At 43.6% G+C, this 27,970-nt stretch overlaps 1 protein-coding gene across 2 annotated transcripts; it reads right to left on the bottom strand.

Moving 5' to 3' along the window:
• Positions 1 to 531: 531 nt before the first annotated feature.
• On the bottom strand, positions 532 to 22,180 carry TBX18 (T-box transcription factor 18). Of its 2 annotated transcripts, XM_061460353.1 has the most exons (8): positions 21,520 to 22,180; positions 20,566 to 20,749; positions 18,936 to 19,037; positions 15,814 to 15,985; positions 9,211 to 9,378; positions 7,952 to 8,016; positions 4,742 to 4,836; positions 532 to 2,222 (listed from the first exon to the last, which is right to left on the bottom strand). In XM_061460353.1, exons 1-8 carry the CDS (start codon positions 21,785 to 21,787, stop codon positions 1,498 to 1,500), a joined length of 1,779 nt encoding a protein of 592 aa, XP_061316337.1. In that variant the 5' UTR covers positions 21,788 to 22,180; the 3' UTR covers positions 532 to 1,497. The 2 variants fall into 2 exon arrangements, with proteins under 2 accessions (XP_061316337.1, XP_061316336.1); XM_061460352.1 differs by lacking the exon at positions 21,520 to 22,180 and having other exon boundaries at positions 20,566 to 21,325.
• Between the last annotated feature and the right edge of the window lie 5,790 nt (positions 22,181 to 27,970).

Raw genomic sequence — 27,970 nt, 5'->3', positions numbered from 1 at the left:
TACATTTGTACCCACTTTATAATGCCTTTACATCACCTGCACAACATAAAGGAGACTTAGCACACTGTTGAAGATGACCTGTTCTCTCAAGCATGAAAATCTGCTTCACAACCTCCATGTTTCAGCTCTGACAGGAGGGTAGCTGAGAGGCAGCTTTTGCAGCAGGATGATACACACCAGGGCTGTGCAGGTGCAGATGAGGGCAGAAATTTCACCATGACAAGTGTCTACCCATGTCTTTGTCACTCTGGAGAAGCCTGGTCAGGAGCAGGTCAAGATCTCTGTTCTCACAAGCGCCACTGGGAAGTGAACCTTTCCAATTCCAGGGCAAAAACTTACTATGAAACAGAATAGCAGGGCGGCAGCTGCCACAAAGTTCTGCTTCCAGAAACACTTGCCAGAAAAGAAGATCATCTGCCTAATTGGTACAGGCAGTGTATTTATGAGCTATTGGGGGTGGAGGACTTTTTGCCTTTATTAAAAAAAAACAAAACAAAAAACAAAACCAAACACAAAAAAACCAAACAAAACCAAACACAACACACACAGAGATGGGTAAAATCAATAATGAAACTTCTCATCCTCCTTGCCTTCCCCCCCCCCCAAGCAAACCTGCATTTTCCTTTAAAAAAAGTAAAAATACAAAACCAAAGATACATTAGATTATCCTACTGTCCAGTAAATGTCTTATAGGCAATATTTATGCAGGAAAAAAAATGCATCAAGCCCTTCCTTTGACAAAAATTAAGCACACCGAAGTTCATTCTGTACTAAGGAATGCCTCTTCTTCTGCTGTCGGTTTAAATTACTCCGTTCACCACTATCTGAATACGCATTATTTATCTTCAAATACCTAATCATAAGTGTAGGCTAATGCTGAAAGAAAATCCTAGCAAGAATGATGTGCCATTGAAAAGCTGAAAACAGTGTATCATGAGAAGGCAAGCTAATCTTTCTGTTTACTTTGTAAATAATCCATTAGCTAAACTTCTATTTTAGGCTGGATGTTTGATTCTTAACACTTAAAAGTCCAAATACCCTTCATATCCCTTGTAACAGAGAAGAAACTTGTAAAATGCCTTTGGTGCATCAGCTTATCGTGTCAATGTTTTAAAAGAAACTCACTAGTACTCTAGGAAGTGTAAGTGGGCTTGTCTGTGTTGTTTAATACTCCAAGTGTTATTTCATTCTTTAAAGGGGTTAGAACAGAGGAGGGGGAAAGGGGAGGAAGTCTTACTTAATTTGTTGCATATGTCCCAACGTGTTATACAACTAAGGGTATTATACCAGAAAACTAAAGCAGTCTACGCCACAGAAAATTCTGTGTAACACAAAATAGGAGAATAATCTGGCCACAAGCAAGTCAAAAATTCAGTGAAACTTCCTCTCATATTATATATATACACACACTTTACAAGCTACACCGAGTGTCCTTTCATATTGCGAAAGAAATATATTGTAGATACCAACATACTGTACTTTTACTTAAAGGTTTCATCAAACCATATGTGCAGACACTTGAGAAGACGAGAGCGTTAAGCTTCCTAGGGTCCTAGAGTCAAAGAAATTCTGCTGCCCCCCACTGCTAAGTAAGTGCACTCCTTCCACAGGGGGCAACATCTGCCGATCCGTCATGGTTCCACTTGGTGAGGACCCCAAGAAACTTCCTTGGGAAGAAACAATTTTCTCAGGACTGGCAGCCAGTTTAGGGGATGTGGAAAAGTTATATCCATAGAGCGCACAGGGACTGTGCAGTCTAAATGTGTTGTAGGAGCCTTGGTGGGTTTGATTAGTGGTAAAGGCATTGCTGGATGGGGATGGCATGATGTACTGGAGCTGTGGAGACATCCCTGAAATCTGCATAGATAAGCCAGTCTGCGGGCAGCTGAATGCATCCCCGTCATTGCCACTCATAGACATATTCACAGTTGTGCTACTTGACACACCAACATAGGAGGGAGTCCTTGGGGGTGCAAATGTCTCACTGGTTTGATTTGTGAGCCTGTTGTAAGTTTCAGCCAAAGAAGTGCTGTATCTGTTCAGGGTCAAGCCTGACCGGGCACAAGCTGTGTAGTCAGCTGGAGCAAGGCTACAGAGCTGGCTAGTGTTGGGACTGAGGTGGAAGGCTGGAGATGAGCAAGGGGAACCCGGCAAAAGGTGAGGGTGGGTAGATGGCACTCCAGTGCCAGATCCCTGGAGCAAAGTAGAGGAACCTGCATTTCCTGGAAAAGAACATTACAGAGTAAGAAGCATGTTGGGAAAGGTTCACTTCCTAGGTGACAGAACAAGACCTTTGCCTTCTATAACAACCCTTGACATGAAACATGACTCACATTCATTCAAAAAATATTGTACACACATGGGGGGTGAGAGGGGATAGGGTGCATGGCACATGTGTATTTTTAAAGAAACAACCTGGCCAAGAAAGAGGACAGAAGTTATGCTTTTGCAACCACTGCTCAATACTGAGAGCTTCTGCCCAAAATATTAATTACTCATTGACACTGGAAGAGAATGGTATGGCAGTTAAGATGTAGCCAAGTTGAGTATCACACCCCAGGTAGCCTTCTTCAAGATGAAGACTTGTGTTGCTTATGCCCATGCTACACCCTGGAGTGCGTTTCAGGCACTATCACTGTCAGAGCACCAGCTAAGGAAGAGGATCCTTAGCTCAGGCTCCCACAGTTCAACAGCTTCAGGAAAGTTCACAACTTCGGAGTAGAACTTCAGAACAAAAAAACTTCCAACTTCAGATGAAAAATACTTGAGAACAAAACTTCAGAACAACTCCAGGAAAAGCATAGGCTGAGTACTGTGCACAGCTGCTTCGTTTCTTGAACAGGTAGGTGAAGATTAAGGTTTGCAGCAAGCTGTTTGCAAGCTGTTCATTTACTGATATCAGAACTTGATATCAGAATATAACAAATACCAGTGCTGAATGCTCCTGAAAACACACTGTTTGCTACAGGTGAAGCCTTTTCTCACGACTGAAAGACTACCAACTACAAGAAATACTTCCTTTTCTTAGATATTTCATCTCCCAAAAAAAGAGCACAGAAAACTAATTTGGGCTTTTCACAGTCTCTGAGGCAGAAGGCACTTAACAAGGAAGACTCTCCACTTTGTGAACCACGTTAACAATCAAACAATCAAAATCTCTGATGCTGCAAAGAGACACACACTGTTAGCAGGTTTTCGTGACAGCTGAGCTAATAAAAAGTGAAATACATCATAAGTGAACTCTGCCTCTGTTCTGTTGACAGGACACCACAAGCTCAAAGCACCATAAGACACTGCCACCTTACAGAAATACTGGTGTAAGGCATACTTATTATTCTTCTGATCTATGTCAGTGCCTCTACTACCTGAAAATGGCCACTTCCAGCACCAACAACCAGGACAAATTTCTAATGGGATCTTTCAGCAATTCTCTAAACCACCCTACTGTCCAAGATATAGGTGACTAAAGATTTCACATCCTCTGAACATCAACAGCAACTTCAACAAGCTCCTTAATGTCAGGCGACAGCAGAAATGGAAGCAGGAAGTTCATGGCAGCAGTTCCTCTACTCTCAAATAGTGTTGCTACATACAAAGAGGGCAGTACAGCTGGTCTGTCTCCTAGATGGGTTAACTTCATAGGGAGTTGCATTTTAGTCTGACAAGGTATTTCAGGTCTGATGCTGACTTCTCACTACAGGCCTTTTTTATGAGGATCATCTCACCCCCATGCTCTGCCCAAAATCCTGCCAACCTTCATCCAATGTATCTATGTCTTGGCACAAAAATTTTGTAATTGCCCACATCAAGCACTGATGCTGAAGATTTCTCAAAGGAGTGGGCTAAGGAGAAGTTGACAACAGCAATTTCTGTGTATTACTGTATTTTCTAGATTTTTGCTGTGAAGATATTTAGCGACTTTGCAATATATTATCAAGAAAGCAGGTAGGATGTTTGTAAATCTGATAGTAGAAAATGTGAAGAACCAGGAATAATGTGTCTGATTTAGTTGGGCAAAGGCCAAGAGGTTTTCTATATGCGTTGGGGTACTTTGGAAATAAAGGAATTGAGAAAAGAGTTCAGAGACATATCTGTCTGTCTGAACAGGCTTCTTGCACAGCACTACCTCTATGATGGTGAAAGTGGAAACCAAGAGGTTACAAACTGGGGAGCAGGAAAAAGCAAAATGGAAGGAGGTCCAATTTTTCAAGCTCTAGGATGCAGCTAAAGTTTGTTTGGACTTTACTGAACAATTTTTAGGTCTTTAAGAATCAAGAAAGCCTTCCAAGAAAGAAACTCAATTAAGCTTGCTCCTATTTGCTACTATTACTTAAGAGGATATTTCTTCTCTCATTCTTTCTTTTCTCTTAAACACACAAGTAATTCCTACATTGGAGTTTGAATGTGTACAATAGAAGTGATCTATAAATAAACTTTACTTTGTGTATCTAGCCACAGCATAACACTAAGGAATAGGTTATTCCATCATTAAATAACTGGAGCTCTCCTTCACAAGTGATTGATTTATCTTTAAAACGTAGTATTTTTATTGCCTCAGCTGGTAAGTTAGCATTAGTTTTCTACCTTAAAATAACTCATGAGAGGTGATGGCCTGCACTGGGGTTGGTTGACTGCTTTTTCTCTGCAAGAGACACAATTACCTAGAGTTTTGTATAGCATAATGGGCAAAGCTTTATCTTAATGTTTTTTTGTTTTAAAAGAATATGAAAAAGACAGTTACCTTGTTTGGGTATCCCAGGTATATCTTCAAAGGTCAGTGTTCTCAGTGAAGGTCTCCAGAACGCATAAGACTCTACCAAAGCTTCCAGTCCCATTCTATTTAGAATAAAAACATGATGGCATCATGAAAGCAAACTGTATTATGTCATGTGTCTCTGGATACTTTACCTCAGAAACACTGGTACCATTTCAGGATTATTTTGAAGATTATTTTGATTTTTAAAAAAGAGCCTTACATCCTTATCCATGAGATCACTGTGATCTGCAGCTGCTGGGCTGGCAGCAGGCAAAGAGTTTTACAATTCCTCAAGTCTGGCTCTCTATTTCAACAGCTTTTGCCTTTTGGGGAGGGTTGTTTGAGCAGGGAGACTTGGCTAAAATGATGTTAGATGTTTTCCTAGTATGACATTTCCTTAAGAGCAACTGCTCTAACTGCCAGAGGGACGATCTCCTGTTTCTGCCTGGAACAAATGTGATCCACTAACAACTTCTATTAAAACAGGATTCTCAGTTTTACCAATGAGTGGGAAAAATCACACTTACAAGCATGGGTGTTCAGCTTTTTGCTATGAACATGTATAAAACTGTGTTGTGACTTGATTACTATGTGCCTTTGGAAATTAAAAATTTTCTGTCATTTTCTTTCAAAAGCATTGTGAAGAAACAGAAACAACTGGGCAGACAGTCATGGCAGACAGTATTTAGAAGGATTTCTATTTCCTGAAGGTAAAGGCTCGTTTGTTTTCTGACATAATTTTATGAATAATGCACCTCAGAGGTATAATTTTGCTGTTATTTTTGGCTCCTGGGGCCCAAAGGCTTGTTAAGTGTCAGCATCAGGCACACACCAAATACAAGTGCTTCCCTTTGAGCAGCAGCACTCTGTAAACTCGAATTATGCAAATAGTCCGACCTGAAACTACCAACATGTTCTTCTGATACTCCTTCTTACCCACTGCATTTCCAGCAGGATCACAAATGTATGTCAGGAAACATTTATAAAGTATTTATTAGCTGAACCTGGACTAAAAAGATAGCCTTCATTTTCAGCAGTAATGGTGAATTTTCATTTCTAGTTAAAGTGGAGATAAAAGCTACCTCCTGGAGGAGTGTAGCCAAGGCGATAATTTATACAAGATGCCTTCGAACAATTTCCACATTTTATCACCACCCTAATTTATGCTATCAAACGGCCAAGTTTATTTAAGAAAACAGTTATGTTTTTCCTGAAGTATTTAAAGGGAAAATTTCTGGTCCTTTCCCGAGTAAAAGTTTTTATAGGGTCAAACTTAAGGCCTAACTGAAGAATGAAACTATTCTCAGCACATAAATTCTGTTGCACTTTGCAAATGCACGGGGAATGCTTTTAAAAGGTGAAGCTACTGATTTCTGTAAAATAGCCTGTGGGACTGAACAGGAATGATCTGAAAGGGAATATTTTTAGTTAAACAGAATTAGCGCATGCAGCAGTGCTGAGTAAGGTATCTGCCATAATTAAAGCAACATTAAAAAGTTGGATATAATGGTACCACAGCACTGTTTTTCCAGTTTTGTTGCTGACTACAATGCCTCAGTAATAAATATACCAGCTAGAACAATGAAGAAAATGGAATCTTAGCATTTAATTTCAGTATTTTGTAATAGAGTAAAATAAAAATGAAACAAGTAAAACCTGTAATTTAAATTTAAAAATTAATTCTGCTCAACAATTAGAACTCTGGGCTGCATTCCCAAACACGCTTATTTAGTACCACAGAGACTATCAAATAAAACAGCAATACTGGCTGCAGTAACCCAACGCCAGTTTGCAACAGAGAAGAGTTTGCAGAGTCACTTCCATAACCAGTGTGTTTGTAAAATATTTCAGAACTGGCTTTAGATGAGGTCTTAATGCTTTTAGTGTAACAGAGGCTGTCCCTTCCTACAGGACTGGTCATCTAATCCATTGTCTCTCAATTAAAATATCCTGCTTTTTTTCTAATGCCCAAACCAAACTTATTCCTAGCAGACAAACAAAAAACCCTCTCTGGATATCCTTGCTAGGGAGCAGCAAATGCAGAGTGCAATCTGAAAAGATACTTACAGTGAATTCTTGTAAATCTTTATAACTACCCCACCCCTTCTATAACTGTTCATCCTCTAAAAAACTACTCTGATTTGCTGTCTAGTTTCAGCATTTATGTAACTAGGGTGGAAGCACAAAACAGGCTTTAATGCTGCAGTCTCTGCTAAAAGAGAAGATCATTAAAGCAGCTACCAAAAGATACTCTCTGAACATTCCTACCAGCTCCCTTCTCTGCAAAGCTAGGTCATAAATATAGCAGCTGTAGACACTAAACATGATGTGGTCACTGGAACTGATGTATAGTAAGTACAACAATTAAATGCTGCTTTTTTTAGCTGAAATGATTTAGCATACAATTCATAACAAGCTTATGTATTTTGCATTAAACAGGCTTTGGATAAAATAGCTCATCAGTGCTGCCAGCAGGGACTAGACCCAAGTCTCCACTTTGCACACTCAGATTCCCATTGCTATTGGAAGATTCATGAATCAAGAGAGAGCAAGCAATTAATCAGTCCAACTGCAATAGAAGAGGTGGAAACCAGGCTTATTTCAAGGCCAGCTATAGCCTCGTAGGAAAGGCATTCACCTAGGAAGTGGATTTAAAACTCCTTAGTCTAAGGAGATACTTGAACACAGGTGTCCTAGCTTCTAGACAAGTGTACTGAACATAAGGTTACTGCATGACAGAACTTGCTTTCTTCCCCTTGAAGGGAAAACAACAAGCCATTCATCCATTCTAAATGCCACTTACAAGCAAGGGAATCTGGGCTTACAGTTTGACACTGGTATCTGCAGTTTCTCTCTCCAGCCAGGAGAAAGAGGAGATTTCAGAAGCAGCCTGAAATCACAGAGCTGAGTATGTATTAATTTCATTTGCAGCCTTCACAGGATGCTGCCGCTACCACCAAAAGGAAACTTGAGTACATGAGTCAAGCTGAGTGCCAACCCCTTCTTGACCTAGATGGTCAGAGGAGTAGGAGCAGGAGCCCACCACAGAGAACGTTACTGGGAAGCCTAAGCACTTCCTCAAGGAGTCTAAGCCCTCAGACAGATCTGCCTGTAAACACAGGTGCTCCCCTCAACCAGCCTTCACAAACCAACTGTGCCAGCAGTAACAAGGCCACCTCTTTCCCCAGCACCTACCTGTTACGTCCCGAATCTCTAAAGCCTTTGGCAAACGGATTCCTATCAATCTTCAGACGAGTTATCTGTGAAGATGAGTAGAGATATCATTACCTGCAAATTCATCTACATAATACACAAAATTACTTTCCTGACAGAATTAAGCTGGCAGTGGAATAGAAGCACCTTGACATTTGCATGGTTTAAGATGGTTGTCCTGAAACACAGCAGAATAAGGGCCAGCCTTCCCATCATTGTTTCTGCAAATCCCCAGAGAAACTAAGTATTTAATGCTACCGAATGGCAGGCTGGAATAGTTGAGATCTTCTAGCAAATGTCTTTCTTCACATAAGATAGTACACTGCTTAGCTGCAATAAAATTATATTAACTTTTATTTCTGTACAGGTCAAGATGGAAATCTGAAAGAGATTATCTCTAGGCTATTATCCTCCACAAAAAAAAACAGCACACCCCCCCCCACAACACTTGTAATTTAATTAAATAAATGGGATAGGTGTCAAATAATTATACTTCAGTATTTACATGTCTCTGTTCTCCTTGTAAAGACAGCATATTTCCTAAAATAGATCTGCAATTACTTCCATGGAATTAATAAGATGTCACAATGCTAACTAACTAAGGTGTCACTACGTATGTTAGTACTTAAACAAGAGCTAATAAGGGACAAAGACTGGAGTGATACAACCTGTATTTTACTTTTGACTTAGAATCTCTGTGAACAGAGATAAACTGCAATTAACAAAAAATGCTGACTGCAACTTTCTTTAGACCTCAGCTTTTTTGTTAAGCTCCTGGGAGTTTTGAAATCACTGGAGTCAGGAGCAAAGGTGCTTTAAAAATTGTATCCAGATATGTATCCACACTTAAAGGTACAAAAAACACCTCTGAAAATTAGACTGCTCTTCACCTTGTGTTTCAATGTTGTATTTATAATTGAGACACTATGAACTATGTGTATGTATTAGACTGTGCAATCCCCATAACAAGAATGGCTTTTCTAATGCAGCATCTAGCCCACATGGCCTAAAGTCTCAGCTATAGCCTCCAGGCACTGCTACGATACTACTAGTGAAAGCTACTTCTAGCACAAAAAGTGTTTAGGCAATGCTTTTTAATAGGTGGTATAATAAAAGTATCCACTTTTCTTTTACTCGGTGAGCATCTCACATTAAAAGTGAGAATCTCTCACTTTTTACCTCTTACTTCCTTGGTCTACTCTGAAAAGCCTATAAAGTGTTAAGCAGAAAGTCAAAGTTACCTGTTGATTTTGGTATGCTGTGACAGTAGTGAAAACTGTCTCTGGAAAGGAGAAGGCTTTCACCCCTTCTCCTGAAGGGACAGGCTTGACGGGCGACAGATCATCTCCACAGTCTTTTCGGATGACATGGACACGAGGCTGATACTTATGCATAGAGTGTAGGATAATCTATGTGGTCATTAAAGAAAAGAGATAACACTTATTAGAAAGGAAACCCTGCTGTTTCAGGACTAATAGCTTTTTGGAACAGGTTATGGTATGTGTTTACCATGCCACTTACTGGAAATCAGATGTTTTCTTTAACCTATGAAGGTTCTTATTACAGTAGTCTAATCCCTGTGCGTTCATGTTATTGCCAACTCTAAGCATTTAAAAATTACGACTCAAGAGGTCCAAATTCAGGGACTGGCTCAATCGAGACTGGCTCAAAAGGAAAAAAAAAAAAAAAAAATCAGGAGTGAAGTCCTGATCCCACTGGAATTAGTAAAGTTTTGTCACTGTTTTCCACTGGAGCCTGGATTTGATTTAACAGGATTAACAGCAGCAGCATTTGCTTTATGGTTTTGGAACCTTCAGGATGTGCTTGAAGCATTTTTTTTTTCTTGATATACCAAAGAGATATCCTGGAAATGTCCCCTGTTTTGAACACAAGCTGAAACTCTCACACGCTGAAGCCACAGAAGCTTAGAGTAAAATAATACTTAAATCCAAAACTCTAAAGTGTTAATAACCCTAGATTTATAATACAGGCAATGAGTATCAATACACAAACTCTTCCAGGCATACATAAACTCAATTAAGAATAAACTATAAATGAACTCACAGTATATAAAATTATACACAAAAATACCTCTTGGTGTTGCTCCGAAATTTTAGATGAGATTTAAAATACAGAATGTTTCCTCTGTTTTACTCCACTTCAGCTAACCACTACTAAAATAGAAGACTTCAAGGAAAAATAATAATTGGAAGCTCAACTATTATTGTTGGAAGGCCTGAGAAATTAGTAACTTGATAAATAAATAGTCTATGGCTACTGGCCTGTGGAACCACTAATCAACATTCAGGAGAAGCTTTTTAATTTCCTGCTCCTTGAGTAGTAGCCTCAGAATGTGCATATACTCAGGCACTCGACAGAGCCCCTATGCCAGACACTGTGAAAGTTCATTCATCCAAATGACATAGAGGACATTACGTCCATTTGAATAAACTAGAGTTTGGCTAGTTTAATACAGCTGGTGCTGGCCAGGTGACATGACCCCAGTATGGGTAAGCCAAGTTCCTGTATAATCACAGGGTTTATTAACCTGTAAGTAAGGTTTTGACAATGACATCACAGGCTCCAATTAATTTGCTCAGGGAGTGCCCTACGGATGTTCTCATATGAAGCCTTTTCCCAGTTTCTGAAATCTTGCACAGAGCAAGATTTTTATCATGCGAATGTGTATTCCCTTTTACAACACTTCTCTGCTGGCAAAGATCTACAAAATGAAAATGCAGAGAGGACAGCACATTCCTGACACTGTTTTCCTGTGAACACCCAGTGATACCAGGGGATATACTGGTGTAACAGGAGGAAAAGTGATCAAGGAAAACTCTGTTCCACTGTCCAAACTCACCTCTGTTCTGTGCCTTGCCATTTGCCTGGCTGCCACTGAGCGTGCCATGTTCTGCTCCCAGACAGATTATGTCACCTCATCAGCTCTGCGGTGCAAACTATCAGTTCCCTGCACAGCGGACTTAACTGTACACAATGATAACCCAAGCAACTCTGCTCATGTATCAGAACAAGTGAAGTCACAGCAGCACAGACATGAACACCTCCCAGTCCTTATCTGGGTGGCTATTACAGCTAAACTGATCCTTTTCATCTCCTAAGAGCAACCTGGTTTGGCTCTGTGCTACACTGAAATTTCTTGCACTGACACACCACTAGATGATTAGCAGATCCATAGCAAGAGTTTTTTGCTTCTTGATGTTGTACCACATCCTGTAGAATAATACCTTTGTTAACTATTAGGACTCTGAATTCTAAATAAGTAATACATAACCGTAGAGCCCTGGTGAATTAAAAAGCAACACTATGAAGATAGGACATAAAAGGAGAGGGAGCTGCAACACCCTCTCCCAAAACTGTTTAGTTCTATTACTCTAAGCATCACCTAAAGCTATGCGAAGAAAAAGCTAAGGAAAAGGAGATCATGGCTTTTCATTCTGTAGTGCTTGCTCATTTCACAGCACAAATGGGATTGAACAGTTTATTTGCAGAAGCAGCAATTTTCCCCCTTTACCCTTAGAAGCCAACAAAAGAAAACCCCCAACAGGTCCCACAAAACATTAACTGGAATTAGCTTCAACTCACAGTTGAAAAACCTGCCTCTCTCTACAAATCCCTAACAGGAAAAGACCAAAACATTTGTTGGGGAATAAACCTCTCCTGCCAAAGGTAAAATTACACTTTGATCACAGCACTTTGACCACAGCATCATTACTCAATGAAAGGCACAGGTAGGCCAGCAGAGCAAGGCAACAGCCTGACAGAGCAAAGGCGGCCAAAGTACCTGCAGACACACAGAGGTGGGATCACTTTCAAACCATGGCTTTTCAGAGGTGCTGCTGTGATGAGACCTCAGAGCTCACCCTGAGCTTGGGCACTGCTGTAGCACTGCCATCACAGCCAGAACAAGCAAGAGCCCAGTACTCTTTCATGGGGGAAATGCCAATCCCACAGCAGCTCATGGACCACAAAGTCACCTCCCCACCACCAGTCTGATCTTCACCTCAGTGCTGGTTTTGCCCAAAATCCTTCTTTACTCTCCCTGCAAAGCCCATGCATTCCTGCTTTCTGCAGTTAGGGGAGCGTGTAGGGCTAAGAAGCACAGATTCCCTCTTCATAAAAGACAAAAACTGCAAGTGCAAATGCTGATGTTTCCCAGCTTTTCATTGTGACAAAAACATATAACTACCCATTGACTGTAAGCAAAGCTCTCTACTTGGACCCAAGTCTGGGCAGAGTAACAGTCCGCCTCTTCTTCCAGCCTCACCCCACTTTCAAATGGGAAAAAAAAAAACCATACCCAACCACCAAGGAACAATTAACAGGCTAACAGACTCATTTTCACTAAAAGTTAAAAGATGTTCTATTGCATCAAAAAATACTTAGTTGGAAAGCATGGAAAAGAGCATCAAAAATACTGACTTTTCCTCTCTGCTGAAATTCGGATTAAAAACTGCATCGAAACAGAAGAATCAGCCAGCTCTAACCAGCTGGAGGGAAAGACAGCTTTTATAATGCAGCACTTACTCCACAGATGAGAGGGGAATGAGAGGCATTCACAAAAAGTGACCACAGCATTCACTCCTCAGTGTCAACTGCAAAATGCAGGTTTACTTTTCCTCACCATCACAACTCAAATGAATGACATAAATGCTACAGTATGTGTCTTAATGCCTTCATAAGCACACAATCTTTCCAAAGCAGGGAATTCACCCTGAGACTCCTTTTTGAGATCAAACACACACAAGGAAAACATATCCTTACAAAATTTGCTTAATCTCCTCAGCCTGCAAGTGGAACCCATGTATCAGAGAGTGTCCTACGTGCAGATGTACTTCAAAAATCTCTCTGCAGAACAGCTCTCTAAAATTACATCGTCACAAACTCCCACTCAAAATACTGATGAAAATAGCAGCAGGCAGCAAGGAGCCCAGAAAGCATTCAAGCAGCGAAAAAAGTCATCTTGGAGATGACTGATCTCCTTTCACCAGAAGCTAATCCCAGGGCAATGCAACGCAAGGGGAGCTGGCTGCCATGAACTACTATCACAGTATAAACACTGCACAGAAATACTACCTTAATGTCTATTTGCAAATACTGTCCCCATTCCCATGAACATGGGTCGCTTCTCTCACCGATTCTGAAAGTTAGTACTCAGGAACCGAATCATCGAACAGGTAAAAGGGCTCCCGTGGAGCTCTCTGTGAGCTCCTTACCTCAGTGCCTGCAAGATCAAAACCTAGCCCTGGGATTTTAACACAAAAATTCTGCAAAACCTATCATGTTTGAGGAGCACAGGAAGAATAAAGGAACAATTTCAACATGGATTAAAGCCCCAGAACCAGACAGAACAGAAAGCACACCCCAAGAACAGCTAAAGCCCTACTGGAGGAGTGACGGCAAAGTGCAGAGACCCCACCGAGGTTTATCTGAGCCGCTCTGCCTAAGCGGAAGAAGATAACAAAACCAACTTCCTAATAACCTAAAATACACTCCATCACCCATACAGGGTGGGAGAGTCAGAATACTTGATGTAAAAGCTAATATTCGAGGTACAGCCTTGACCCCTTGCTCTTCTAATCCCTCATCCCTTCCCTGGTACCCTCTTGAGAAAAATGGTTCCTTCCTGCTCATGAGAAACAATTGGGTTTCTTTATATTCATCGCAAAATATGATTATTCATTTTCCATTATTGCTAGAGGCATTCAGAGGCTACATAGCTCTTTCAATACAGCATTCCACACTACCATAGCTTTAAAAGAAAAAATGTACCCATTGGAAGAGACACTTTTCTGTTTTCTGCTTTTGCCTTTTCTGGTAATTTTGAATGACATGTTTGCAATTTCCAAGATCTGAGAAATATGAAATTATTTTACAGTCCTCCTTCTTTTGTCCTTTTAATACTTAAATTTCCATTCTGGGGAAGAGGGGCACTGCTGTAGCTCTGAATCAGTTCAATGTGTCTCAAATCACTGTACTAGGGCTTAGCATCACTAGTTTCCAAATCGAAACACTTAACTAAAGGCCAGAAAATTTATATCCCCCCACATTATTAAATAATGGTGTGCTGTGTACACTACACAGGTTTCAGTTCAGAATGAAAACAAAGCTAAGATCTGGGATGGAAAAAACACAGCAATACCATTCTCTACATAGCTGAAATTTTATCACAGAGCAGTTTGGGACTGCAAGTGCATGGGTGGACCGCAGTAGCCACATATCGTCCCTCTGCAATGAATACAAAAACCAGCTGGCCTGGTCTATGTTGGAAAAGTGACATTTTACCCATTTGCATCTGCTTCACTTTTTAAAGCCCTTACAATAGACTCAGGACTCAGAGAAAGCAACTCCCACCCACGAAGAGTCGCAAATAAATGAATTCTGGAGAAACTAAGGGAACTACGTGTGCTAACCTTAAGCTGAACAGATGCTGCCAAGTAAGACCCCGTAACTGTAATTCTGGAAAGAAATTGTATAAAATGGCTTTCTTACAAGCCTAAAGAAAAACGAACTTAAGGTATGTGAATACCCCCATGTTTTTTTCAAGGAAGAACACAATAAAACTGTGAACAGTATTACACAAAAGAGAGACTTCTTATCCCCGTTATCTCATTTGTTAGCTCAGTTCAGCCAGTCTCCTCTATTCCTGCTGCTGTAACTTAAAAGTTGTAGCTCCTGCACAACTTGACCGGAGTCTCATGTTAATATCCTTTGCAAATACAAGCGAAGGAGAAAAAAATATCTCAAACTTGGACTACATATTGACAAAATACATGGCTTAATGTCACAGAATTACAACTACACTGAAAAATGGATGTAGTATCTCTGTGCTCTGTGCCAGGTATGTTTATTTTTCACTCCTTTCCACAAAGGGGAAAGTATCCTGGTTAAATCAGGCTACGCTAAGGACAATGGAATCCACATCCTGTCTCAAAACTTGCCTCCAACGTCTTAAAACTCTACCACTTGGAATTTGTTTCTCCTTCTAAAAGGAGGCAAACATTTGCCCTTTATTACAGGATTTTGCAAAATTAAAGACTTCAGTCTGACTAAAAACAATTCTCATTTTTTAATTATTTCCTAAGGTGTTGAGTAAAACTATTCTGGGGATTGCTGGAAAGATACTGGCTTACATCTGTCATGTTTCAACAGTTTTGAACAGAAAAGGAAATATTAACATAACACATTTTGTCACATTAGATAATGTCATAACTAAACAATTTAGAACTTGCAAACAGAACACTCATACTGCATACATCTTCGCCAGTTTTTTCCAAAGTAATGAGCCTCAGCTGTGAAAGGGTCTTGCTTCATAAGGTATGTAATAAATCATTATCAGAGCGAACCCAGCTCCCATGTTGTTCGTTTTTGACTGCAATTATTAACACCTCATGGGATTTCACACAAATGTTTAGGTTAAGAAAATAGTTAAGTGTATTTTTATTCACGTGAAGTTATTACACACTATTAATGTTTCTTCTAGCCACTTGTGAATTTAAGCATCCTTTTTGCTTGAAGCAGAAGTCGCAACTAACACGCTCGGTGGGAAAACATGAGAGCAATTCTGCCCCTTCCTATTAGGCAATTTACCCTTGTAAACTCTTACTTTGCAGAAGGAGTTCTGTTTCTGAGGGGGGAGTAAAACAGCAGGCTCTAATAAGCAGTTAATTATCAGAGCAGAAAGTAAGCAGATTTTAGATCTGGATGGTAAAGTTCCAAAACAGCTTTGAAAAGTCAAGCTTATTTCTGGCACCCTGTAGCTGTATGTCAGAGTCAGGGCTGAGCAATGCGCCTACATATAATACTGCAGAAGAGAAAGTACTCACATGCCCTTGATCATCCAGCTCATTATTGGTAAGCTTCAGTTTGTCAAAGCTAATCACTTGTCTCATCCACGTCTCCCCGGAGGCAGGTGAATCAGGGTGAATATAAACACGAGGGGGTACTGGGGAGTCAGCATTACCAGCCACCATCCACTTGGAGCTATGATAAACATACCTATAAAAAGAAAACAAATACCTGTAACCCCAAATCTCAAAACAATTTAGCAGACCCATTCCATATTAATAATTTAGGGCCTATTCATACAGCAAGAACCCAGCAATTAATAAAACACGAAAGAACAATAAATTTGGGGGTTTTTGTAGTTTCAAGACATAGTTCTGGTATCTGCAAAAGTAAGGCTAAAACCCATGCTCTGATCGGTCCTTAGTTTTTTTAATAACAGTAACAGTCTTAACACTATCATCCACACTGAGCTCTAAGCTGGTGTCAGTTCACTGACTGCTACAGCTGTGCTCTGAATAGGCATCATCAGCAAACAGCAAAGACTCCAGTCTTTCATTTATCAACTAAGAGTAGTAATTCTATATTTGGGAGATTTAACATGTTGAGTCTAATAGAAGAGTCTATAAATAAAGCTATTGAAGCAAAAGAATATTATGATTGAAAAAAATAATGAAACTATGTCAAACTATGCTCTTGCTGTTTCTGCAAGACCATATTAATTGTCTCAAATAGTACTGCAGAAAGGCTTAAAAATGAAAAAAACACAGCCCATATTTCATTTGCTAGGTCAACGCTGACAAACTCATTTTCTAATAAAAATAGTGCCTGCTTCAGTAGAAAACTTATTTTGAAGGCAGATACTTAACAGGGCAATTTAAAAAGCACTAACTGAAAACTTCAAGGTATTTTTTTCAAGTACAGTAAAATTTCAGTACTTCAGCTGTATTTTTTAATAAAAAAAAGACCGACTTTATCAGATCATATGTTCGTATAATTCAGTTCCTTACTAGAAAAAGACTAACAACATCATTGGAAATGAAAACAAAATGATCCAATACATGCATCACTCTGTACAATTTATATCGACCTGTAAAACTAAGATGTGGAATAGTGGTGAAATTCTCTCCTGGAGACAAATTCACAACCCAAGGTCACACAGTCAACTGATGTAACATTTTTCATTTATTTTATATTTGTGGTCTATACAAAATACATGTATTCCCTACAGAAGTAAATAATGTCATAGATATATATAAAATATTTTGAGCATTAGCCCGACAGCTAAAGCGCCACAGTTTAAGCTTCCAAATATTTACAGGTTCCAATTTTGCTAGAAATCTACATGTAATTTTCTTCATTTCCACACAGTTTTGCTATCCATTATGACAGCTGAAGACCAGGCTCCATGTGACTGCTGTTGTACCTTTCAACTTTAAAGATCTGCAAGACAGTCTGTGAAGCCACATCAACAGCTGAAGTTACAAAGCTGAAGTTACATTCAGCAGTAAAAACCAAAAAATATTTAAAAAACCCAACAGATTGCGCAGCAAAAAGCGAAAATTGGCAACAAGTAAAACACATAAAGCATCAATATTTAGTGGGAAGAGTAAAGCTGTGGAACTAATCATGATTAGAGAAGTTTAAGTTTGCCACTGAAATATTACTGCCTTTCATACAGCTAGTGTTCAGTTACTTCAGTTATCTGGGCACCACGTACCATACTAAGCAGACAGCGCAGCTCAGCATGACTGTATTTTAAATCTAGTGAGGTTTAAAGAACTCATATTCAGTATACCTGGTTTTAATTGTTAATGTTAACATTTTTATTCAATTTGGGATAATTACCTTGCTTTTTCTGAGAATTAAGGAATTGCTCAGACCTTCTAGGAATTACATCTTTAGATTACTAAGGAAACACACATGTACAACACAAAGCTACAGGAGGGCTCTCGTTAGAGCTGCACTGCGCTGTTCTAAAGGAAAAAACATTTTTTCTCCACAGTGCAGTCAGAGTGCCTCCTTTAACTGTATGCACCAGACATTATCAGCACTGGTATCTGCACCTTGCCGAAAGCCACAACATCTAAAATGGTCCTAAGAAATATCTTATATACAACAGGAGAAAAGGACAAAATTGTGGTCAATGAGGTAAGGACACATAAAAACCATCAAGCAGTGTTTGCTTAGGAAAGAAGGCAGCATTCCTGCAGAACCAACCTTTAAGTCTTAGTCTGTTATATTCCTCGTTCTGCAGTTAAATCCACAGCGGTTTTCCCTACATTATACTAAGTATAGGGTTGAAACAATCAAACCAGCAATTTGTGAGGACCTGATTCTGCCTCCACTGAACTACTTGGCCAGGCTTTTCTTGGCTCCTATGGAGCGTGGGACTGCATCCTCAACTCGAGACCTACCAAAAATCCACAACTCAATCCAATAACTGCTGCGGGCCCATTCCTGCAAACATTTCTACAGGTCCAGTGGCTGCAGCAGAGTTGAAACATGATTGCCTTCAAAACAGTGAGAGTTTCAGCACATAATTCCTGCTCTTAAATATTTGAAGAACAAATACGTTTGCTCCTCACATTATCCTCCAGACAATAATGCCATTAATTCTTTAAAATACAGTAATTAGAAGTATCACCCTTTGTGAATCTAAGCAACCAAAACATAGGAGTGATAACCAGCTTTTAAATTAAATTATATAGCCAATTTGAAACATGAGGAAGAAAACTTGTATGTCATTAAATCAGACATAATTCCCATTAACGTTATTAATGTTGTTTAGTGCTAGATAAATGTGCCTTTTTGTATTTATTTGTTAACTAAAAATAACTCCCACTGGCGTGATGAGGAATAAAAAATGAAAACATTTCCTGACCGCACCATAGCTGTATTCTCTGAAAGCCAAAACCTGAGCATCTGCCCATAGTACACACACAACATCAGTTAAGCATATAAAGAGCTGTAAGAGAAATTTTAGTTGGCTTCGCATACTTTGTAAGATTTTATTTTTTATTTTAATTCCCTGGGATGAAAATAAGAATCTGAAGGAGAATTAAACATGACCTTTGCTAATTTATATAGTGTTAATGCTGTCTTCAACAGCCAAGCTCCCTATGGCTTGCATGGTATGGGTTTTGCCTTAAACTCACCGTACCTGTATCTTTTGTTATCCACTGGCACAATATCCATAGCAATGTAATATTGCTGATGTGGGTCTAAACCTGAGATCTTCACTCTCATTGCGGGAAACATCCGCCTGAACATGGAAAGAGAGAGGTCATTTTTAATATGAAACAGACTCGGGACTGGTTGTTTAGGAAAAGTAACCGCTTGGTGGGATTTTTCTCGTTCTTCCTTTTAGCCTAGAGAGTCCTTTTGGACGATTATAGTTACATGGCCATGAAATGGCCCATTCGATATGTCAAAACAGATTTCTAAAGTGCATTTACTCGAACAATGCTTCGTATGTTTGGGATACGCTTTGGGAGTACAGCTATTACCACATCATTTCAACTTTATTGTTAGACAGTAAATCACTTGGGTTTGAGACTTGACTTTAGCAGTATGCTCATTTAAAGCCAGTTTGAGATATTGCTTAAAAATCTATTTCTGGAGATGCGCAAATACCATCTCCACCCAGGCAAACAATAGTTACAGAAATGCAAACTGCCACTGAAGTTTCAAGTGGCAGCTGCAAGAGGTGTTATCATTTCTAGAGCAGCAAAAGAGAAAGCCAAACCTACGGTGATATGATTCTAGCCTTGCAAGGATGCAGTTATAAAAGGCAGCGTGCCATGCTGCAACCCAACAATATGGTCTTTATTGAGACAGGACTTCCTGTCTGCAACTTACTAAAGGTGAAGTGCAAGAGCTACTCTGTCTTTGAAAGGTATAGTAAAACTTCTTTATTGAAAGCAGAAACGAATCTACGAGGTAATTTCTTAAAAGAAAAGGAAAGAAAAAAAACAACCAACAACAAACGTTCAAGGTTTAGATTTTCTGCAGGGAAAACGGAGGAATTAACTGATGCAGTAGGTTCGACATCAAAATGGGCTTCTTAGCTGACGTTCGGCATGGCTTTTTTCAGGAAAGTAAATTCCTGAAGCCAAAAAAAAAGAAAATCCAAGAAATGTCCTAGTTATGAGCTAACTGCAAGCTAATGAAAGGTATTTCTCTGTATTTTATAAACCTTGAAAACCATTCCAGTTTATTATTTGCTGCTGCTCTAGGGAAAAAAATAAAAGAAGATAAAAAATACACATATAAATTAAAAGTCGTTACTGGGAAGAAAAAACCCATCTCCGTCATTTCTAAACAAAGTGGGGGGGGGGGGGGGTGTCAAAGCCGACTGCGGGTAACTAGTTCTCGCTGCTATTTCAGTGCACCTGTAAGATAAAACAGAAATTCCCCGACTGGACTCTCATAAGACAAATGTTGCTTTGTGCTGTTTAAGACTGCGTTTCAATCATTAATAAAGCCTCTCTGAGAACGCAGAGAGCAGCATATGGATTCAATAAAATATGTTTTTGTAATTTCTAATAAGTTCAGATACTTTTATGCTGCCCAGGTTTTTACCATGTGTATCCATTGGGAAGGGGAAAAGTTTCCCCTCAGGAGAACGCCGCGCTCCCAGAGCTCGCCCAAACGAACATGAAACCAGGAACGCCGAATGCCCCCGGTGCCCGTTTAACATTACCACCTCCTAAATCTGGAGGGTCCCCCGGGTTTCTGCACGCTCCCATGTGCCTGCCCGCCCCGGGAGAACTCCCGCGGGTGCCCGTTACCTTCCCGCCTTGGTGATGATCATCTCGGTGCCGATCTCGTGGAAGCGCTTCCAGAGCTCGGCGCCCTGCAGGTCCACCCGCGGCGCCTGCGGTGCGGCCAGCGGCGATCCGGGCCTCGAGCCCTTCGGGGAGCCGCCGGGGGAGGCGGGTGGGGAGGCCGCTGGGAAGCCCTCCTCGCAGCCGCCTGCGGAGACAGCGGAGGAAGCGAGAGAGGCAGGGGCAGCGCGGACCTCCCTACCGGGGGGCTTCCTCAATACCAGCCGTACCCCGCCGACCCGCCACCGCTCCCAGGAAACGGGCTGCGCCGACCCCGGGCCTGGGCCGCGGCCTTGCGAAGCGGGACTGGGGGCTACCCACGTACAGGGCGGCCGCGCCGGGACAGCCGGGGGGCGAGAGGGGCTCCCCAACGAGGGAGCACAGCGGCAAGCAGACCCCAGCGCTCCGCCGGGCCGTTCCGGGCACACCGCCGTCCCGGGCCGTGCCGAAGCGGTGGTGCGAGGCCGGCAGCGCATTTCGTTGGGGAGCGATTAGTGTGACCGCTGGCGGCCGCGGCCTTCTGCCCCGCAGCTGGAGATGCACCCCCGCCCGTATGCAGTAAATTACGGACTCACATATACATACATGAGCTATACATACATATATACACACACAGTTGCACAACGTATACATATATGCAGTGTAGAAGCGCTTCTCCCCTTCCTCGGCAACAAGCCCCAGCTGTTGCTCCACCGCGCTGCGGCATGGACCACCCGCCGGCACCCGCCCGCTCCCTCCCCCGGGGCCCCGGGATGCGCCAGCAGTTCAACCGGCATCGCCGGTGGTGGGGAGGGGGTGCTCACGCCGTGCGGCAGGATAGACTAGCGGGGAAGCCGGCGGTGAGCTGAGGGAACGGGCCTCCAGCCCGGCAGCGGGACAGCAGGCGCCCGCGGCGGCGGGGAGCGGGGTGGCACTCACCGGCGGGGGCGCGTACGGAGCAGCCCAGCTCCATGTCGCCGCAGGTCCTGCTGCCGGCAGCAGCCGGGGAGCTCTTGGCGCAGCAGCCGCTTCCCCCTTCGTCCTCCGCCGCCTCGTCCTCGCCGCCCAGCTTCCTCCGCTTCGGCTGCCGCGGCGGTGGTGGTGGCGGCGGCTGCTGCTTCTCGGCCCCGATGAGCGCCTCCACGGAGAAGGCGTGAGCCTTGAGGCTCATGGTGGTGCCGGGCGAGGACCGCCGCTTGTCGGCCATGCCCGCCCCCCTACAGCCCGCGCATCCAGGCGCGCCGCGGTCGCCGGCGCCGGCACCGCACCCGGCCGCCCGCCCGTCCTCCCGACCGCGCCGGCAAGGGGCTGGGGCTTTTCCTCGCCTTTCTTTTTAAATCCGAGTTATCAGCCAAGTTGTTGTTTTGTTTTGCTTTTTTTTTTTTTTGGGGGGGGGGGGGGGGGAGAGTCGATTTGGGTTGGCTTTTTTTAGAGGAAAAAAAATCTACTTCTTTCTGCAGATGCGCTTCTTCTCTCCCCCTCCTCCTCCTCCGCGTTCTGCCCCTTCTGATGGGCCAGGCAGGACTGACATGGGTAACAAACGCTCTGCGGACACAAATTAGGGCTTGTAATTGAAATTTGTTGCCTTGATCTGTCAGCACTTCCAGGCAGGAGACCGGTGGGAAGAACTCGCTCATTAGTGTCACTGCGGCGGCGGGGCCGGGCGGAGCCGCGGGGCGGGGGCTGACGCGGCCCCGCCGCCCGCAGCCCAATCAGCGCCGCCCCGGCCCCGGGGCTCCGGCCCCGCCGCCATACCTAGGGGCCCCCGCCGCGGCTCACGGGCGACCGGGAAGAGGGGGGAGCTCCGCTGTCCCGCGCAGTCCCGGTCCGAAACGGCCCCGCGCCCCCCGGCAGATGCGCCCCGCAATAAATGTTAATAGGGACACCCCACCTCCCTCTGGGACCGGGCTGGCCGGGAGCCCCAGATAACTCCAGAACGCAGAGAGAACGGGAAGCCCTCCCGGGGAGCTGCGTTTCGGTCGGGGAAACCGTTCTGACTTTAAAACAAAATGACGTTATGCCCTTCCTTGCTGTTAGGGATCAGTAATTATCAGTTGTGTTTAGCTATTGCACTCGGAGATTCGTCGTGTTGTCGTTATTCAAGCACCGGCTGCGGAGGGGGTTCAGCCACGCTCATAGCTCTCTCCAAACCCAGCCAATTAGAGGCTGAAGCGGCAATAAAAACAGAATTAAACCGAACCTTGTATGAGCATCCATACATCCACCCGCAGCAACCTTAATAATAATCATATTCAGGTGCATAGAATAGTTACTGGGAAAATACTTTCGTATCTTTCCAGTGAGTAAAACTATTAAAGAGTTGGAGCCAGATATTCTTTTCTTTGCATGCCCAGAGAAATTAAAAAGCTATTGAGATTTTTGTTGTGCTTCTTTTTTCATTTTTCTTTTGTTACGTTATATACTTCCCCCTCAACCCACCCCCACTTTTTTTCGCAGAACTAAATGGGGTAACATGCTCTGTTGAAGGAAACAATAGAAATCTTCCTTCTGCAAAAAAAAAAAGTCATGAGGCAATTTTCACGGTTTCGGGAAATGGGATCTCTTCTCTGTTTAGGGTAACAGACATGAGAGAAATTGGTGGTGTGCTCCGTCTGTGTTACAGCTTCGGAGGTCCCTGTCGAGTGGCACAGCTGAGATTTCTGATCGTAATCTAAAGAGGAAATAGCTGCCATTTAGGAGACGTAACCGTTTCCACTAGCGCAATTTACCTGTCCCTAAAATGCAAATATATTCCTCCTTTCAATGGCTGCTTCGTCAGAGAACCTGAGAAATGGACTGATTAATAAATACACCCTAGAGATAAACTATCCCTGCAGATAAGGTTATCGGGGTTAAAACTTAGATGTGGTTTCCAGGCGTAAAATATAGGTATGTGACAAAGAGATAACTGGTGGAAGAGGAGAGGGAAAAAAAAACACCCAAAAACCAAAAAACCCCAAAACAACAAAAAAAGAAAACAGAAAGAAAAAAAAATAAAAAAAAAAAAATAAAAAAGCGCACCCGCCAGAGGAGCACTAACTCTCTCCACATTGGAAGAGATGGTAATTTGTCTGAGAAAAATTCGTCACTACGAAAAAACTTCCCCTGCAGTGGCTGTCGTTCTGAATCGATAGGAGAGCAGAAAATGCCTGATGCCTGTCACCGACGAGCACTGCTGTGGAGCTAGTTTATCTTTACATTAAATCTGGGACATATTAACTGTTCCGTGGTCTAAAGTCTGTCTGCTCTGCCTGTTCAGCTGTGATTGAACCTGAAGGAAATCAGATGTGCGAGAGTGATCGAAACGTGCTAAGCTAGAGGATCGTGCAGGAGTTTAAACGCCGCCGCGGTGGGGATGAGATCGATAGGGAGAGGAAGGAAGGAAGGAAATGGATGGTATCTGTCCGAGGGCGCTCCGGCAGCCTCGCCGCCCGCCCATCTCCGACGGCAACTTCCGCGGCCGCGCTCCGGCCGCCCTCTGCCGCCGGGCCACCCGCGCCATCGCCACCGGTGCGACGGCTCCGGCGGTGCCCGCGGGAGCAGGTACCGACCCCCTCCACGTTGGCCCGGGGAGGCGCGGAGGAACGCGGGGGGAGGCGGAGGAGGGGGCGCCCGCGGGGGGCGCGGGGCTCTAGGCCGAGGCTGCGCTGCCGGCGGAGCGGGGTCGGCCCAGAGGCGGCTGCCTGGATCCGCCGGGGAGGACAACCTGCTCCGCGCCGCCGCCGGGCCCTCCGCGGGGCAGCGCAGCTTGACGCGCCAGTGGTGACGGGGCCGGAGCGACGGGGTCCCGGAGAAGCCTCTGGGCACAGGGCTGCGCGTCCTGCCCAGTTTTTATCCCTTTCCCTCCTTCTGCAGCCGACCGCCGCTCTTTCCCGCGAAGGAGACGCTGAACCCTTGCTCCGCACCGCTCCGCGGGGTGCGCAGCAGGTCCGTCCTGCGGATGGACAAATGGTCCGCATTATTTCTGCTGCGGGAGGGTGGGTGCTTGTTGTTGTTGTTGAATTATTCCCCCCCCCGCCCTTGCCAGATTTCTGTAGGTTGGTATGTGGCATGTTTTCATTTTTTGACTTTTTGAAACAACTGCGTGGATTTAAATTTATCGAACAACCTGTGATCCATATGTCTGTCCGATTAATTTTTTATGGGATGATGAAAGAGAGAAGACTCTCTATATATAGTGATCTGCTAATGGAATAATATATACATCCGAAACACCTTTCTGGAGTTACTTTTATTTCCGGACTTTAAAATACAGTCCGGGTTTTTAGGCAGTTGTTCGAGGCGCATATTTAGGCTTCCTGGGGGTAAAAAAAAAAATCAATATTTAAACCGTTTTCCACCAGAAAGACATTTCCCTGCGCTCCCGTCGCAAATCTCAGGGCATGGTTATGGCCGTGCTTCCCATTCACAGTATGATTTCTGAAAATCTTTTTCAACATTAAAGCCGGGTACCATCAGAGAGTAAAATATCCACAGGGTCCATTTCTCTTCAAAGACACGGTTTTCTGTAACTTCCCAGCAGGGAACCATAGAAGCGGTCACTAGAGAAAACGTATTTATATCATTTTCCGCTTCACACCCCCTCAACCCTTACAGTGAGCCTGATCGCTTCACCCTAAGGATGCGTGGTGTGCGCAGCTGAAGGCAGCAGGTAGCTGACGGAGACTAGTCAATGAAACATTATCAACGGGAGCAAAATTACAGATGCCGGTGAGAAAATCGCATGTAAACCCTGTTTCTGTGCATCCCGCGTGCACCTACGCCACTGCCTCTCTTCCTTGCTCTTTGCGGTTGCGGCTTAGAGGGAGGACCGAGGGTGCTGACTGTGACTTGTTACTTCCAACTTTCCTATAGCAGAGTGCACAGCAAGCCTGGAGCGACTCTCCCCGAGACACAGATCACATTCAAAACAGGCTCGAGAGAAGGCTAAGTGTGGCTTAATTTAAAAGAGGCAGGGAAGCCCCTTTCAGCCCCCATGGCCACGGCGGGGTATTACAGCCCTCCTGTCCCGCTCTGCCGGGGCCCCTCCAGCCATGCTTCTCTCGCCGCTTCCAGGCGGTCTGCAGCCTGGCGGAGGAAGTGGCATAAGACAGAAACAGCCCTCCAGAGCCGCGGAGGGGATCGCTTGCTTTTTCCCACGAAGGGGCCGGTTCCTGCCCGTGTGTTTCGCCGTCCGCGGGAGCGTAACGAACGCAACTCACAGCGAGGGGCGCAGGCGGCCCCGGCTCATCCAGCTCCGGGCCCAGGCCCGCGGAGCCCTGGCTACCCTGGTCTCGGCTCCCGGCACTCGACCCGTGAAACCGCCCGACGGGCTCAGCTCTGCGGCTGGGCTGGGACTGGAAGGAGAGGGGTCGGTTTCCCTGACACCTGAGACTGATTCCCCAGGCTCGAACTTGCCTGGCGGCTCCCAAAAGTAAGGGGCCGAGAGAGCCGACCCGGCCCTAGCCTCCAGGATTGGGGTGCGTACAGCATCCTGGTTCGTGCTCCTAGATCTAGACCCGAGAAAACGGAACCGGGCAGGGGAAGTGAGGGTAGCCCCTCACCGATCACAGCGCCGTTTGTCGGTGACCCAGTTAACACAGACCGCTGTAGCTATCGCGGGTCTCCCCGAAGCCGAACCCAATCTGCCAGGAGCACGGCCACGGGGGCGCGACGGCGGCCCTCAAACAGCCGCCGTGAGTCGAGTTAGTCGGTGCGGTGTGCCACGTTTTGATTCCACTTCAGCACTCCACGGGGTGACCACGCACCGAGGAGGTGAAAGGGTCGGGGCCTGCCCGACCCGTCCTCCGACGGGGCGCACGGTCCGCCGGCAACCGCGCATCATCCCCTGCGCGGCGGCTACAGGCTTTTCCACCCGCACTGCACCGAGACCCTCGGCCTGGCAGTCTGTGCCGTCCGGTGTCTCCGCAGCCTCAGGTCTCGTTTTAAAACTGGGGAAAAAAACATATTCGCTGCCCGTATACTGCTGCGGAGTATAAATAAGATCAACGTACAGAAATAAATGCGCAGCCAAGGGACAGGCTTTCCAGACGGGTCAAAATGCTGGGGAATCGCATTAAAGAACTGAAAACACAGTTTAAAGGCACCCGTGTGAAAATTATAAGTATTCTGAAGATTGCGTTTTATAACGCTTAAATTACTACCTTAATTTGGAAATACGCGGCCACGAGTATGAATATTTTTTAAGGAAATCTCCAGCCTTTAATGAGATGCTCCCACTTACGTTTACTGTTCGTTTCAGACAAACGATTTTTTAAAATAGCCTTTTCATTATTCCGTTCACAAAATAAACGTTTGCAAACATTACATGAGGGTTGAAGAAACCTCTGGCTTTACTTTTTTTATTGCTTTCCTATAAATTTAACTCGCATTTTCACTATTGTCTCAGGAAAAACATGAAAATAAGTATGGAATTAAATTAAGTTAGGTAGCCTTAAATCACTATAGTTTAGGGTAGAGCCACTAATTGGAAATATTTATGTTTGCGAGGCTGGGATTTCAGCAGTAAAAAGATACGGTATATCCCAGTTTTATCATAACGGGGATCTACGGGAACGTTTACATCATACCATTGTAAGAAATGATATGTAGTTAAACAGCATTTTTTAAGCAAGGCTTGTGTCTTTTTATGGTAACCCTCGGTCTTTAGTCCGGGCTAGTTCTCATATTACATGAAATGTACTTTAAGAAGTACTACCTGCTCCAGCTGTCCAGGAAAAACTGAATTATGGAACTAGGAAACATATGGCAGTTGCATATTGCACGAGTAAGGTACATATGAAAGTTATAAATTTCTTTTTTAAGTAACCATTGTAAACGCATTTTTATAGGTTTCACAGTATGTATTACATCTGTAATTTTAATTTTTGCAATATACCTTTTTAAAGATACCTATGTTTTCTGTACTCCAGGGAAGGAAATGCAAAGAGACGTTTATGCGTAAAAAAAAAATAAATCGCTGCGAGCAAAACAAACAAGCAAGCTAAATAAACGGGGAAGCAGAGCTTCCTTGGGATGGAAAGGACATTATGCCATCTATTGGCAAAGAAGTTATTTACAAAGCCAAGGGTACCCAAGTGAGTCTTTTCTGTTGTTCGAACGCTGCGCAGCAGAGCGTCGCCGTCGTAGTTTTGGTATATTACAAACAAATGAATAAAAGACTTTTCCACGTAGTTTCCAGGAAAAAAAAAAAAAAAAAGGAGGAAAAAAGAGAGAAAAGAAGAGAGCAAAGACAGTGAATTTATACCTCACAAATTTTGCAGCTAATTGCAAACTCCCTTCTTGGAGCGCCCAAGTGGGAGAGGTTTTGCTTTTTCGATTGTTTTATTACTGAACCATGTCAGAGAAGGCTTTTTTTTTTCTTTATTTTTTCTCTTTTTTTTTTCCTTTT

The sequence above is a fragment of the Pezoporus flaviventris genome, unplaced genomic scaffold, assembly GCF_033815535.1.
Source record: "Pezoporus flaviventris isolate CSIRO_AGI_PZ_B2104156 unplaced genomic scaffold, CSIRO_AGI_Pfla_v1 ptg000031l, whole genome shotgun sequence".
Lineage (NCBI taxonomy): Eukaryota > Metazoa > Chordata > Aves > Psittaciformes > Psittacidae > Pezoporus > Pezoporus flaviventris.
This window is presented reverse-complemented; position numbering and strand designations above follow the sequence as displayed.